We start from the raw sequence: 14741 nt of genomic DNA on the forward strand, positions 1-14741 counted from the left end.
CAGGATGTGCTTTTTTCATCCCTAGAATGGCAAATCCTAATGATCTTGGTGCCTTGCAATAGGATGCCTATTGTGTGAAGTGAGGCCAGTTTCCTATAAAGCCAGCAATGCCAGATCTCACCAAATACAGCATGAAATAGCTACATTATGTACAAATGTGCATCCTTATAATAGTGGTTTCTAGGCTTACAATAGGTGTTAATTATTCTCTTTAGCGTGTACATGTGCTGTAGGATTTAACCCCAAAAGATGAAGATTTGTGCACTGGAGAGCAATATTGATAGCCCCGGATTTTGAAGGCCTTTTTTGGTTAAGGAGAGACTTTCTTTGCTGCTTCTGCAAAAGCTAATTGTATACTTGCTTAGAAAGCACTCAAAAAGTATAAATAAAAATCCCAATGGGAGATACTACTAGTTAAGCAGCTCCAGGTGACTACCTGTTGTTTTAACTTTTGTTTCATTTTTGACAATACTGAGTGAAACTTGTTGCTAAGCTTGTTAGCTAAATATCAGATATGCACTGAAAATTCATCCTCTTTTCTTGATTTGTAAGACCTGGCTAATTTTTGTTCTATAGAAGGTTTTTTATGTTTGGTTTTTTGTGGGTTTTTGTTTGGGTTGGTTTTCTTTTTTTACTTTCACTGCTCTTGTGAATCTCCATTTTAGTAACTACAGTGAATCATACAACATTGCCAATTTCCAGTTTTTATTAGCTACATTCCCAGCTACTCAGTGATGTATGGTCATTCTTACAGTATATTTTGAACAAGTTCAAGAAAGAGGTATTTTGCCACTCTCTTTGTTGATACTGTTCCTCTTTCTAGCAGATCCTGTTGTAGCATTTGGATTAATTTTCATTCTCTATTTTTTTTTTTATTTTGTTTCGTGCTTTGCTTCCAAGCCTATTACATACGCTACATTTGCTTCCTCCTTTGCTGTGTTCCAGTAACGTTTGTATAAGTACCTATGCATAGACATTAATATATCCGTCATTTAATGAGTAGTTAGACTGTACATATTAAGCTCCCTTCATCTTTTTAAATTATTTCTGGTTATTCTTGCTGCCATTTATTAAATCTTATGTTTCTTTTCTAATGTGTCTTTCTGGTACTTCAGTTTGAAGAACAAATGTGTTGTGCCATGAGTGGTTGTAAAAATGAGTGTAAAATAGTGAATGTTTTGCAAGGAACTGATTGATTGTGTGAATCTGTTCACAAGCTCCACTGGTGCGATGTACACACGTGCACTGGCATGCATTCTGATCGTAGGGATGAGCCAGAAGACTAAGCACGGTTCTTCGTACTATTTGCCAGTTGACTTTTCAGTGAAGTTCAAGGTCTTACTATCTGTAGGAGAGTCTAAATGCCCTGGCGCCATATAGTTCAAAGACATCCTTAAGGAGTTGATTTTGGTCTTAAGTACTTGTTAGATGGTAAAGGTTGGAGCTAAAGGGAGCTTCACATGGGAAATTTTCAAGTTGCAAGTTTCTCAAGAATTTTGTTCCTGACAGAAATACGTATCAATTGGGACTGTCAGCCCGGCAATATTCAGAAGGATTTGTACATGCACTATTGTCCAGATTTTTGCTGACTTCCTCCAGTCTTTTCCTTCAGTATCATTCAGAAAACTTGGATTTTTTTTTTTTCCCTATAACTTTTTAAAGGCTTTGGTGCTTTTGGAGGATGGTAAAGGTTTTGGGTATTTTTCCCTGTAGAGAAAATTGTTTTGCCAGGACCTGAGCTGTGTAATGTATGCCCAAGTTCTGGTAGTAAGAGTCAAGGCATTGAATGATGCTGTCTGTAATTTAAAAAGTTATTTTGGGGACATCTGGTAAATGATAGTTGTTTGTTGGTAGAAAGATCAGGATAGAAGGACTTCTACAATAGTACATAGGCCTTGCCTGCTTACTGTATCATGCCCAACTTAAGAAGAATATGTAATATGCACAGTGTACTTCCACTGCGTGGTCGACTTCAGTGTTGGAAAGCACTGTAATCTGTGAGTCTCCTGTTTTGGGATGATAGCTCCATTTCACCGTATGAAAAGTTTGAAGTGTAGAGTGTGAGACAGCAGACGAATCACGAGTCAAACCTTGTTCTGTGCCTTTGTGTTAATCTAACGATATATTAATAACTGTTTCCTACCTGTAGGAAATCTGTCCAGTCTAAGTCGTCTTGGCCTGAGGTACAATAGGCTGTCAGCAATTCCGAAGTCTTTAGCAAAATGCAGTGAACTTGATGAACTGAACCTGGAGAACAACAACATTTCTACTTTACCAGAGGTGAGAATTAGAGGGAGTGGATTTGGGAGGGAACGTTGTTGTAAGGTATCGGTGTTTTCTAAAGGGATTGGAACATGTGGAATTACTTCATCTTGCATCACAACTCTGAGAAATACCCTTTGTTTTAATCTACATTTGTGTAAAATATTGCAATTCTGTATGTTAGGTGTGTCTAACTAGTATAGAAGAACTGATGTCATACATCTTCAGTCAAAAATGGGAGCAATACATGTAATTGTGTTTGTCCTGTCTCTTTAGAAAACCTTAAATAAGGAGCCCAGGTTCCCACCATTCAAGCTAGATAAGAGCTTCTCAGTGTTTCTGTTTCATGGAGGTAGGGAAGAAGTAGAAAAATGAAAAATGGATTATCTCTTTCCCATCTAATTGAGTCAAGAATGACCTTTAAGAGAGTGGGTAAAGCTTGTCACAGCTACTTGGCCTCAGCATTCTTGTTTTAAAGTGGAAAAGTGTGCTGTTGACACTGATGAGATATCATCTGGCAACTCATTGACACACCTTCTGTCAGTTATGAAAAATAAAAATTTGTGTAATTTTTCAGTTTCTGGTGACTCTCCGAGGATCATGGGAGAAAGACTAAGAGAAATCCTTTTTTCTTGCTTTTATTTTCAGAGTTGCTGCACTTGATTGTTTTACCTTGGTCTTGCCTCAAGCTTAGTGTGGGACCAAGGAAAATGTCCATAGTTAGAAGTTCTGGAGCCACCTTGTCAGTCTCTTCAAGTAACATGTTCTCTGAATGGAGTGCTTTGCTAGCTCTGGGGTGGAGAGGCAGAAAGTCCTAGTCCCCCGTGCATCTGTACGTTTTTCTATACTCCTTCCCTTGAATTCTTTGAAAGGTGCCCCTGTGGACTCCAGTTTCACAGCCCTGGGTAGCTGCAATAGTTGGTTACAGACCACTTTTTAAATACAGCTTTGATGTCTGCAGACTTTGAAACTATTTCAGCTGTTGGTTATACCTTCATCCTGATTTTCCTTTTCTTAGTTTCTTGAGACTGATTTATCTGGGTAGCAGAATGCGAGATGCTCAGCTGCATACTGCATACTTTTTGTGCTAGTAAACATTTAGAGAAAATGTTTGACTTGAAGCATTAGTGCCTGGGAGAACTGCTCCGATGACAGAAAAAAAATCCGATGTGATTGATTCTTATTTTTTGGTATTTCTTCCATTGCTTTAGAACTGTTTGGAGATGAAGTCTTCAGGACACAACATAAATTTTTATTCTGTTCTGTTTTAATGATGGTCCAAACTGTTTTCCTAAGCTGTTTAAAAAAAAAAAAAAGTATAAATTATTAGTATCAAATAATTTTAAATGTATCTGAAGCAGTATATAGGAAACTATACATAGAAGAAAAAAACAGAATCCATTTGGAGTTAGGCAGAGTATTCATAGCAACAAAGTGCAATAAGTAACTACTTTCCTTCAGGTAAATTTCTAAACTTGGCAGTGGTAGATTGAAAACAGAATTTAATAAATGTTTGGATAAAACTATCATTTAAGAAAATGCTACTGACTGAAAGCCACCAGGCTGCTTTTAAGGTGAGAGCTAAGCTAGCTCACCTCACCCAGGCGTATTATAAAAGCAACTACAGTATAATTACAAAAAGCTAATATGAGGGATGATTACTTGCTTTAAAATATGTTCAGTCATAACACAAAACTCTTTGCGACTGTGCTGCCTTCTTCATATATATTTGCCAACAATATGTTAACACTTAAGCTGCTACCTTGCAGGAATGTATAGTTTATACTGTAATCTGTTTAAAGTAAAACATTCTGTGCTGTAATACAAAGAACTGTATTTGTAGAAAACTTTGAAATTTCAAAGCATAGTGAAGCTGCTGACACAATGCCTAATAAATATTTTATCTTAAAAGGATGGGCTGGGAGAAGGCAGCACTGTCACAGCTCTCACAGATATAAGAGCATTGTTCTCTTTGTACTGCCAAAGCTCTCTTGCTTCCCTTCAAATGTGTTTAATTACTCTAGGCTATTAGAGTGTATTAGCTAACATATTTTTAATATTTTTTGTATGGAAGCAGACTTCAAAAATGTCTTTTTGAAATGCCAAGATCCATTTGAAGCAATAAAGTGTGTTTGTAACGGAGCTCAGGGACTGCCTAACCCTAGGACAAAGAATATCTGTTAATTAAAGTATAGCTAGAAGCAGTATTTCCTAATCAAAGATTATACTAGTTAACGATTAGGTTAGATTAATACTGATTTGAAGAGCCATTATTTTATCGTTAGTGGGAAAATTGCTTCACTGATATTTGCTGAGATGCCCCCAGGATTGTATTTCAGTGCTTAAAGTTTTAGCTGTGACATGTAGACAAGTCCCTATTTAATCCTGTTTTATTTACAATAATGTTAATAAACTATTTGCAAAAGTAGCCAGAGCTTTCCTGGGGAAAGAGCAAAGCCATGTTCTTAAAGCTTTTACACTGAATATAGCACTGAAATTGCAATCCAGAAATACTGACATTAGGAATATGGTTGGAATCATTATCATCTTACTGCTCGTTCCTGATTGCAGATGTTGCATTATTTATGGTATGTAATGTCGCGCATAAATCTCCAATTTCTGTAATACTTAAGCAAATAGGGCTGAATTCAAGTTGGCATAGTAATAAGCAAAGGTGACACTTCAGCAGTAATTTAGATCTCATTATTCATCCCCACATTTCCAGCAATGTGCTTGGCACGTAACTAACGGATAAACTCTGAGATCCGCGCTGCTGACATTGTAGAATCTAATTAGATGGCGAAGTGAAATGGGACTCTGGATTCAGTGGGCAACCATTGCTATCCAGTTTAACTCCAGGCTTCTTGCTTTTTATTTCTTAAGGGGGAGAAAAAAAAAAAGGAAGTGGAGTAATAACTATTTAGGAATATTTTGAAAACAGGAAAAAAAAATGGAACTTCCAAAACCTTGCCTAACCAGGCAGGACAGAGATAAAGAATGGGTATCTGAAACTGTTACAGCCTAAAAGGAAACTTCTATCAGATGTGTTCACCTTATGGATTTTTATTATATTAACAAAGATTTGTACTGGAAGTATCAAACACCAGTTTGAAAAATGGTGCATGCAGTTGATAATTCTTGGGGCCCCACTCTCAACTGTGAGCCACCATCAAAATTGAGTGAGCTGCAGTTGGGTGGCATGGGCCAAAGCTGGGACCGCTGTTCAGGCTGGACATGCTGCTGACTGCGCCTGCCAGCCGCTGCCCCTGCGCTCTTCAGAGTTACCTAAGGCATAGCAATGTGTTATTAAAAAAATTCCGTTTGAAGGAGAAGAGTTACAAAACCTCCTAAACTTGTGCTTTTAAATGTGATATGTTTGCTTTTTTGTATCTGGCAGTATGTAAGGAGAAAGGTGGGGAATAAGGTAAAGGCTGATGATTGTGAGCAGAGGTTGTTGCTAATGGAAGTTTTATCAAATTTAACACTGGTTTGTGTGTTGCAACACTTATTTAGGGGATGGACTTGAGGGGGGGAAAACACTTCTAATTAGACCCATGAGGGAAAAGAGATGTATTCAAATAAATCTGTCCTAAGTTCCTGGGTGGTTTTCTTCTCTCTACAGGGTCTTTTATCCAGCCTTGTCAAACTGACTAGTTTAACACTGGCCAGGAACTGCTTCCAGTCCTATCCCGTGGGTGGCCCGTCCCAGTTCTCCACAATCTACTCTCTCAATATGGAGCACAACCGCATCAATAAAATCCCCTTTGGAATTTTCTCTAGAGCAAAAGTATTAAGTAAACTGAACATGAAGGTGAGGCACAGAAACATGCTACTGTGTGTAAAATCAATGAGGAGCACTGTTTGCTCCTCCATGAATTCTGGCAAACTTAATGATATAAGGAATGAATTTATCATGCTGAAGTGGACGCTGCTGCTGTCACATATAGAAACAATTCTGTACTAGTTTAAAAATGTACTACCAAGATGTTACTGATTTGTCTTTATTTTTTGTTAGTTAAGATTTTGTCACATTTGCTCAATTTTGAACAATGAAAACAAGAAAGTTGGTTGGAAAGTTCTCAAATATTCAAATGAGACATAAGCATTTAGAGTAGCTTATTTCTTTCCCCCCTTCTACTGTTACAGTTTAGATTAAAAACCAAATTATGTAAAATATCTTTTTTGAATATATTATTTCAAAACCTAAGTTTAGAGACTTTTGGCAGGAGTTGTAGAGCACAGAAAAAGAACCTTTAAGTCTGTGCTATGTACACTTAGAGTGAAGAGAACTAGGGAAAAATGATGTTTTTCTATGAATGTGTTTGTTTCAAGTTCTTAAATTATTTAAAAAAATAACAATGTTTAAGCAGTATCTAAGCTCAGCTACTGTTCTAGAATATGTTTTGGCACATATGGATTCTCAATTTGCATTAAGACCATTTTTTATAACATACCTGTTTGTAACTTTGCATGTTTACCAGGACTTTGTATGACCTGGTTTTTTAGATTTTTTTAGTGTCTGGTCTAGATCAAATTTTGTGGCTACATTTTGTGCAGTAAGATGTCCAGATTAATTTCAGGTGCTTTTACTCTGAGCCATTAAGATATATTTCCTTTGTGGTGTGTTCGGTGGTTTTTTTTAACTTGTTCTTTTTTTGTTGTTGTGTTTTTCAGTTAGTTGTGTTGTGTGTGTGGTGTGGGGTTTTTTTTCTTTTTAAGTTAACTTCATATATTTTTAGGATTGCAGCATTTCTGATAGCACCTTTGTAAGTTATGGTGAATTTTCTGTTCTCCCCCCTGCCATTGTATTCAGCAAAGAAAGGACAAAAAATGTTTTAACTACTAGGACGCATGAAATCTTGAGAATTACGTGCTTCTAATTTTTCCACTTCAGTTCATATTAGTAACGCAGAGTCAATTCTGTTACTCTACGTTGGAACTGCTTATTATGTTTTGAGGAATTTAAAAAATATTTGGCCAATTATCAACATTTTAGTCTTCTGATTTAATTATCTACTATTTTGTTATGAAGTATTTTGTAAGCAGTTTGTTTAATCTCTCAGATGCCATGCCAACTTCTTGCAAGTGCAGACCCTAAATGTTTGATATGTTAAATCACAGGACAATCAGCTGACCTCTCTCCCCTTGGACTTCGGGACTTGGACTAGCATGGTAGAACTGAACTTAGCGACTAATCAGCTCACAAAAATCCCCGAGGATGTATCTGGGCTTGTTTCTCTTGAGGTGAGAAGGGTATAAATGAACAGCTAAGTGAATTCCTGCAAATAGGCATTCTGTACTTCAGGTTTAAGTAATATTACTTTTGGGTCAAATAAAGCCAAATAAATATGTGTATATATGCTATTTAAATAGATGTGTTGCATCTATTTATGATTGTTTTCAACAGCTTTTTGAATGTTGTTCACTCTAGATGAGTGTCTGTGCACAAAGAGTTAAGTACATATATATTTGAACTATGTAGGCAGAAAATTTTTCTCAACAGAAACTTACTGTTGCAAATGAAATGGCACTGAACTCAGTTTGATTCCTGGAGAGACCAGCATGGAAACAGCAAGGGTCAGAAAAACGTAATGAAATGGTGTACAGCCAGAGGTGGCTTGAATGGAGCACTGTGAACCTTGCAGGCAGCCGGGTGGGAATTTTCAACTTTTGAGGGAGAAGAACTTATAAGTTGAAACCGTGAACTAAACCTGTTGTGTCCCCTAGTCCTGTTTCCCAAGGTACCATCAGGAGAGACAAACTTAATTGTCTTGGAAGGACATAAAGATAGAGGTCCTTGTTCGGGCAGTTGAAGGGACTTCATAGCCTCTCGGAGTTGCTGGGAAAAATCTGTTGAAGTACAATAGCAAATGGCATATTTGAAATTGCAGATTTCTAGTGTGACTGCTGCTCTGAATAATTAACAATTCCTGTAGTTTGGGGCAAAAATTATATGGCAGAGTAATAGCTATTTAGTGGCCCAGTCCCTTTTAAGTTAAGGCTGTGATTGATACGATTGGGAAGTTAGTAACCTCTAACAACTGGATTTGCCATTGGTCTGCCGGCTGCCAAAGCTGGAGAGCTGCACGATCCGCAGACCCGTTAGCGCTATTTTTTTCTGTAATTAAAGAATCGAATACAAAGAACTATTTGGGCAGTGTTTACGCAAAAGTGAAGGTTCCCACAGCAGTGCTAAGTCAGCTGTATTGCATGTAGGTAATACTTTCTGTTCCTGCCTTTGTTTCTTGATATGCTATTAAAATGTTACTATTCTTATCGTCTGTGCATATCATAGCGCATAAAGGAAGGCCACCAAAATACTGCTTGTGCTAATGCTAAGATGCTGGCTTTTATTAATTTTGATTTTCACTTCGATTTTTAGCCTTGTTTTCTATTCTGTTCCTGCCTACAGCATTTCCACGTTACATGAAGCTTGTGAGAGCTGGGATTGGTAGAAGCTAGGCATTTGCAAACTTGGCTGGCTTAGTAGGGAGCTCTGCGTGGCTGGGATGAGGGTCTACATTGGGTGCTCTTTCACATCCTTGTGTTTCAATGTGCTGTGTTAAATAACTAGATAATAGCATTGTTTAATCAGTAATTAATTACCTTACTGCTCGCTGTGTTGTTACGAGGCTTGATTACTTCTAAGGACTGTTAGACTTCTCTGGAGGAAAAATGGTATACTAGTGTAACCCCTGTTAACTTGCTTGTGGTATAATGAATAACTCTGTTAAATGACGTTGCAAATAGGATACTTTTCTTGAACCTAGGATATTTGTAGTTCAGCTTTGAAAGGAGGAAAAAACCCAAGAGGATAACACTTTAGTAGGACCGGGTGTGCGATAGGAGACCATTTTGAAAAGCCAGTGGATATCTCTGCAGTGCTCTGCTTAGGTGCTCTGATCTCTATGTTTACTTGCTGCTGCTGCTCCTAACCAAAGGGACATAGGGAAAAGAGGAAGTATTAAGCTTTTTGAGGAGGACTTGGCAAGCACAGCAAATAATGTAAAACATAGTTATGAGATAGCTGTAAGGAGGGATAACAAAATGATAGGGAAGTCCAGGAAGAAATTGTTTTCATTGGTCAGTTGAAGATGATGTTCTTTGTTTTTATTCTGCATTTATTATTATGTAAAATAATATTTGAAAGAATTCTGTCATAAATCTATGTATTTGTATCATTAAAGACTTTAAAAAAATGATGTTAATCACTGATTTTGTTGTTTTTTAAACTTTTCAGTTTGCTTCCATAACTTGAATGTAAGCTAATCTTGGACTTCATTACTTGAAAATACAAAAAGATCCTGTCTTAATCGTTATTTACTAATTGTGTTGCTGAAATTCTGTGTTTGTTGGTTTTTTTAAAGGTTCTTATCTTGTCAAACAATCTACTAAAGAAACTTCCCCATGGAATTGGAAATCTACGGAAACTCCGAGAGCTAGATCTAGAGGAAAACAAACTGGAATCCTTGCCAAATGAAATAGCTTACCTCAAGGATCTGCAGGTGAAACAATAATGGGCTGAGATAAACAGCTTACGTCTTTTATTTACACCATACTGATTTAATTACAGCTGGTTTGATGAGGGAAACTATTTGGGACTGGACATAGAACCGAAAGTTAAGAATCTTGTGCAACTTCGTCCATAATCTGTCCCCACTAATTCTTCCCCAGATTTATCAGTTAATATTGAGCAAACAAATTTTGAAGAGTTTAGCTGTTGTACCATGAGTACAATACTGCCACAGGAATAACCTTTGATTTCAGTCACGTTCATGAAAGCTTTTATATTTAGGCACGTATTTTACTATGCACTGTTTTATTTTTATGTTTAGTGGTGCTTAATAGAGGTCTGAAATGTTGTTGAAGGGTAGAAATTTTTTTGTTCAAATGCTAGAGAGTAGAACCCATCAATTTGTCAGCTATGTATCTTGTTACTTGCTGTCATTCGAAGCAGAAGTCATTAAGTTAATTTTTAAAAATGTGGTTTTTCCCTTAGAAATTGGTTCTGACTAATAATCAGTTGACCACCCTTCCCAGAGGTATCGGTCACCTTACCAATCTGACGCACCTTGGGCTTGGAGAGAATCTTCTCACACACCTTCCTGAGGAAATTGGTAAGATCCCTTTTCTGTGTCTAGGCAGTGTGCCTGAGCCAAAGCAGTTACTGACACAGAAGATAGGCATCTACTGTGCTCATAAGTAGAGGCCACAAAATTAATGTGAAACTTCTAGATATACACAACCTCATGTGAAGCATGCGCCACAGGAACAGCACTGTGGGGTATGATCTTTATCTTGCTGAACTGTAGTGAAACAGTCAGTGTAGCTTTTTTCAGTTCTGCAGAAAGCTGTTGAACACACACTAACCTGGAATAGTGAGATTCCTTTTCTCTCCGAATTCTCCCACAAGTTGTGTATTATCAGTCACTCAGCATCATAAACCCGTTCTTGGAGAGAGGTCTGTGTCAGAAAGGAAATGCACTGGTCCTACTGTAATTCCATGGTGTAGACAAAACCTTGTGTGAGGTGTAGACAGCTGAAGCAAACTTTTCTGCTGATAGTCCCTCTGCACACACTTCTGTTTGTAGACCACCGTATTATTTTTCACCTTGATGAGATAAGAAAAGGAAGTGAAGGAGGAAATCTACAGAAAGAAAGGGAGGAATAGAATTCTTTTTGTCTCTTTGAGACATCCAGAGTAAATGAGATTCGGAGCATCTGAAACTGAGAGCCCCTGTTTCTTTTATAGTTGGTCAGAAGTACCTCCAGAGCATGATTCTGAGCACTTAAATTAAAATCTTAAAGTTAGAGCTCATTATGGAGGAAGAAATGATGGGAGAGCTACACAAAGCAAAATGTGGTCAGAAACAGTGATGTGCAGATGGAGAGGCCTGGGACACAGTCTGTCTCCCCCAGCATCTTTAGTGAAGAGCCATTACAGCTTCTGCTCATATTGTATGTGTGTCAGTGTGAGAACGGCCTAAAATCATCTAAATCTGGAGCTTTGTAATTTAGTTCATAAGTAAGTGGAGAGAGTTTGGATGCTGTGGAAATGAGCTGTGGAATTAAAGTATGTAAGTAAACTTGAAATACTGTTGTAGGAGTACAATTTGGTTATTAAAGCTGGTTGTCTTAACAGATCAGAGAATAGTTAGCGATTTTGAGATATGACTGCTTCATCTAAAGTTATCAGCTCTTTCCCATTATTTCTTAGCCTTTCCTTTTTGTTGGTTTTCCATGCCTTGAGCCCTGGCTACTGCCTTCTCTTGTGAAAGATGACATAGTCTTTTAGTTTATAGGAGATGTTCAGGGTATATAAGATTGGAAAATGGGGAATGTTTTGAGGAGGACTTGTATGTTTCGAGTGTGTTTCAAAGATATGGATTAATTTTAATATTTGATTGCTGTGGAGGAATGGAAGTCTTAAGAAAGAAGAAATTGGTCTGTTTTGCATCTTCTGGTTAATCTATATTGCAGTATCGCTAGCAGAGGCAGGCTGTAAAATTTGAATTCAGGAGGAATTTTTCACACAGGTTTGTTCTATTTAATAAATTCACTGCTGTGCAGAGATCTCTCCTGCTTTCTTCCTGTGATGCATTACGGTTACAGCTTCAGGTCTTTAATGTATGTGTTCTAATTAAATAAAAGGTATGGCACAGATATTTTTATAGCGGGAATACATGCTGTATGGTGTAAATATTTTCTAGGCCCTTCTAACTAGATAGCTATTCTATGTTGCCTGCAATTGCAAAGCACTTGGCTGAACAGTTACAGTCAAGTCCCTCTCAGTTCTCTTATTCTGTGTATTCTCAGTTCAGTTGTTATCTAAAGGAGATGTAGTAATGGATAGTTTTACAGGGAAACTAAAGCAAATTGGTTCTTGCTTAGGTTCTGGTGCTTGAAAATAGGAGTTTACATGAGTCACTGACTCTAGAATTCTACATAGTAAAGAATCTTCAAGTGGACTTAGAGCTTCTGTCTAGGAGTTATAAACTGCATGAATAAAAAAAATACTACTTTGTATTATTTTATTTTAACCAGGTACACTGGAGAATCTGGAAGAACTGTATTTGAATGACAACCCCAATCTGCACAGCCTTCCTTTTGAGCTGGCTCTTTGCAGCAAACTGTCAATAATGAGTATTGAGAACTGCCCGCTCAGCCACCTTCCACCTCAGATTGTTGCAGGAGGACCCTCCTTCATCATTCAGTTCCTAAAAATGCAGGGACCATATCGTGCCATGGTCTGATGCTAATCGGATTGTCCAATACACTGTAAAAAATACAAACTGCATTAATGTTGTAATTGTCTGTATATGTATATATAATATAATATATGTGGTTTATATTATATTATATATATATATAAAATATATATAAATAATATAAAAAGGCAAATTTAAGACTGCATTATGTGTTTCTGCTAATAGAGGAATCATAGCCATTTAGATTTTTTTTATTCTGTAAAAATGCTTGTCTAAGTTTTCTTTGCTGAATTTGATGGAAGTTGTCTGAATAATCTGGAAATGCCAGTTCACTTAAAGAAATTGCCAATGAACTCAAAGGTTAAATTTAAGGGACAAAAATAGTTTTGCTTAGATTTACTTTCAGTTAAGAGAAATGTATAACCTTTATATAATGAACTTTTCTGTTTTCCTCCCTCTCTTTTTTTTTTTTGTGTCAAAACCTGAAAGGGTCACGTGTCCTGAGGTTGGGATTTTCTTTTAACTTATTTTGAGATTTGAAGCAAATGGTGTTTTTATATTGTTTACAGTCAGAGTAAATCACTGGATTTTGTTTTATTCTGATTTGCTCTGTTTTAATCAATCATATCTAGAATTTATATGCCTCTGCTGATGAATTTTTATCAACTGGTTTGTATACTAAAAACATATACTCATCAGAACAACTGGCAGGTTAAAAGGATGCAGTCAAAACAGAAGAAAAAGAAAAGAAAAAAAGCTTGAATTCCTTTAAGTCTTGCTTCCCTGAGTTATCAGTTGCAGGCATAACATATCTGAACTGAGCCTTTTGCAGTTGGTCTTTTCTAGCACAAGTAAACCTTTTCAGATTGGTAAAAATGTTGAGTATACTCAGTGAAGAGCGGTTTTCATTTTGTGAAGTAACAAGTCCATGAGGTCTAACAGTACAGTTAAGTGGCAAGGAAATAATATATATGTACATTTTTATTACAATGTTGAGTCATAAACTACAACAGGCAATTTTAAGGATTCCTTATAGTCCTTGTACAATAAATGAATGTGTCTTACTTTTAAACACTGCAATATATGTAAGTTTTAAGGTTGGTTAACAATGTACTATGGTTTTATATCTTGACTTGCCTTGTACCTCCTTCCATTATGGAACTTCTGTGTCCAAGCACAATATCTTCACACTGTGCTGTTTTGCTGCTGAACTAAATGCACTTTTCCCCACAGCTGGGGCACTTGCTTCAAAATATTCAGTTCAGTATCTTGATTATTCTTTTTTAACTTCATCCTATTTGTTTCAGTATTAAACCGATCTATTAAAAAACAGGCACCTTTTTCATTTCTGCATAGATGTTGGTAGCTCAAGAGAAACACTGTAAGTAGTGGACATTCAGTTTTATCATTACTTTCTTGGTTGTTTGAAAGGCAGAAGATGCTTCAGGGAGATTTACACTATTGCTGCACTTGTAGGGCCAGTTGTCCTTTTTCAGGAGAGTAGGAACTCGAGGTGGTTGCATTCCACGGTTACTCAAGAACTGTCCAGTTTATACTCATTAGAATTGTTGTTGGGGTAGTGTGACTTAAAGGACTGTACGTTTTTGAACATCAAGTCAACTGATGCCATGGGAAATCTATTTCACATGCAGAAGTTTGGGGAATACTATTTCTGGCTTTCAGGCATGCTTACTTAGACGTATTGCCTTGATCTATTTGCATTCTGTTTTGTCGTACGTCTTTTCATTAACAAGGAGTAAGTTTAAATGGAAGGCAGGTGGAGATATAAAACCTTAGAGGGCTTAAACATGCTGTAAAACTATTGTAGATGTCACTGGATTTTACTAAGTAATGTTCTGTTCTTTCTCACACAATCTGTCTCTGTCGCCCCCCCCCCCCCTTTTTTTTTACATCTACTGTAGCTCTTCAGTTTAGACTTTAGTTTATGAAAGGCTAGTTCCTTACAGTTCTGCCTGAAGTTAATCTTTCTCAGCATTAAGTTGTTGAAATATGAAGATGCTGAAATGCTTAGTATCAAGACTGTAATCTAACTTCTGAATATACTGCTAAATCCGTATTTCTGCCCTCAGGTCACTAGGGGAAACTGGTTTGATTAATATGGTTCCTTAAAATGAAAGTGGTGACCCCCTTGTGTTTTCAAGCATCTTGGTCTCATTCCCTGTCTGCTCCTCAATCCCATTTTTATACGAGTTGATGGGATTGAATTTGTTTAGTTTGTAAATATGTTGATTATTCACCTTGTTAAGGTAC

General features: G+C 37.0%; 1 protein-coding gene across 2 annotated transcripts in view; it reads left to right on the forward strand.

Moving 5' to 3' along the window:
- The window catches only part of SHOC2 (SHOC2 leucine rich repeat scaffold protein), a 38543-nt gene extending 25972 nt beyond the window's left edge, over positions 1–12571 (forward strand). For both annotated transcript variants that reach the window (XM_009819831.2, XM_009819832.2), the window contains 6 exons: positions 2150–2280; positions 5885–6073; positions 7384–7506; positions 9630–9767; positions 10262–10379; positions 12307–12571. In XM_009819831.2, the coding sequence (XP_009818133.1) occupies positions 2150–2280; positions 5885–6073; positions 7384–7506; positions 9630–9767; positions 10262–10379; positions 12307–12515 (908 nt within the window). In that variant the 3' untranslated portion in view covers positions 12516–12571. The remainder of the gene's footprint in view (positions 1–2149; positions 2281–5884; positions 6074–7383; positions 7507–9629; positions 9768–10261; positions 10380–12306) is intronic.
- The last annotated feature ends 2170 nt before the right edge of the window (positions 12572–14741 follow it).

The sequence above is a fragment of the Gavia stellata genome, chromosome 9, assembly GCF_030936135.1.
Source record: "Gavia stellata isolate bGavSte3 chromosome 9, bGavSte3.hap2, whole genome shotgun sequence".
Classification (NCBI taxonomy): Eukaryota; Metazoa; Chordata; class Aves; order Gaviiformes; family Gaviidae; genus Gavia; species Gavia stellata.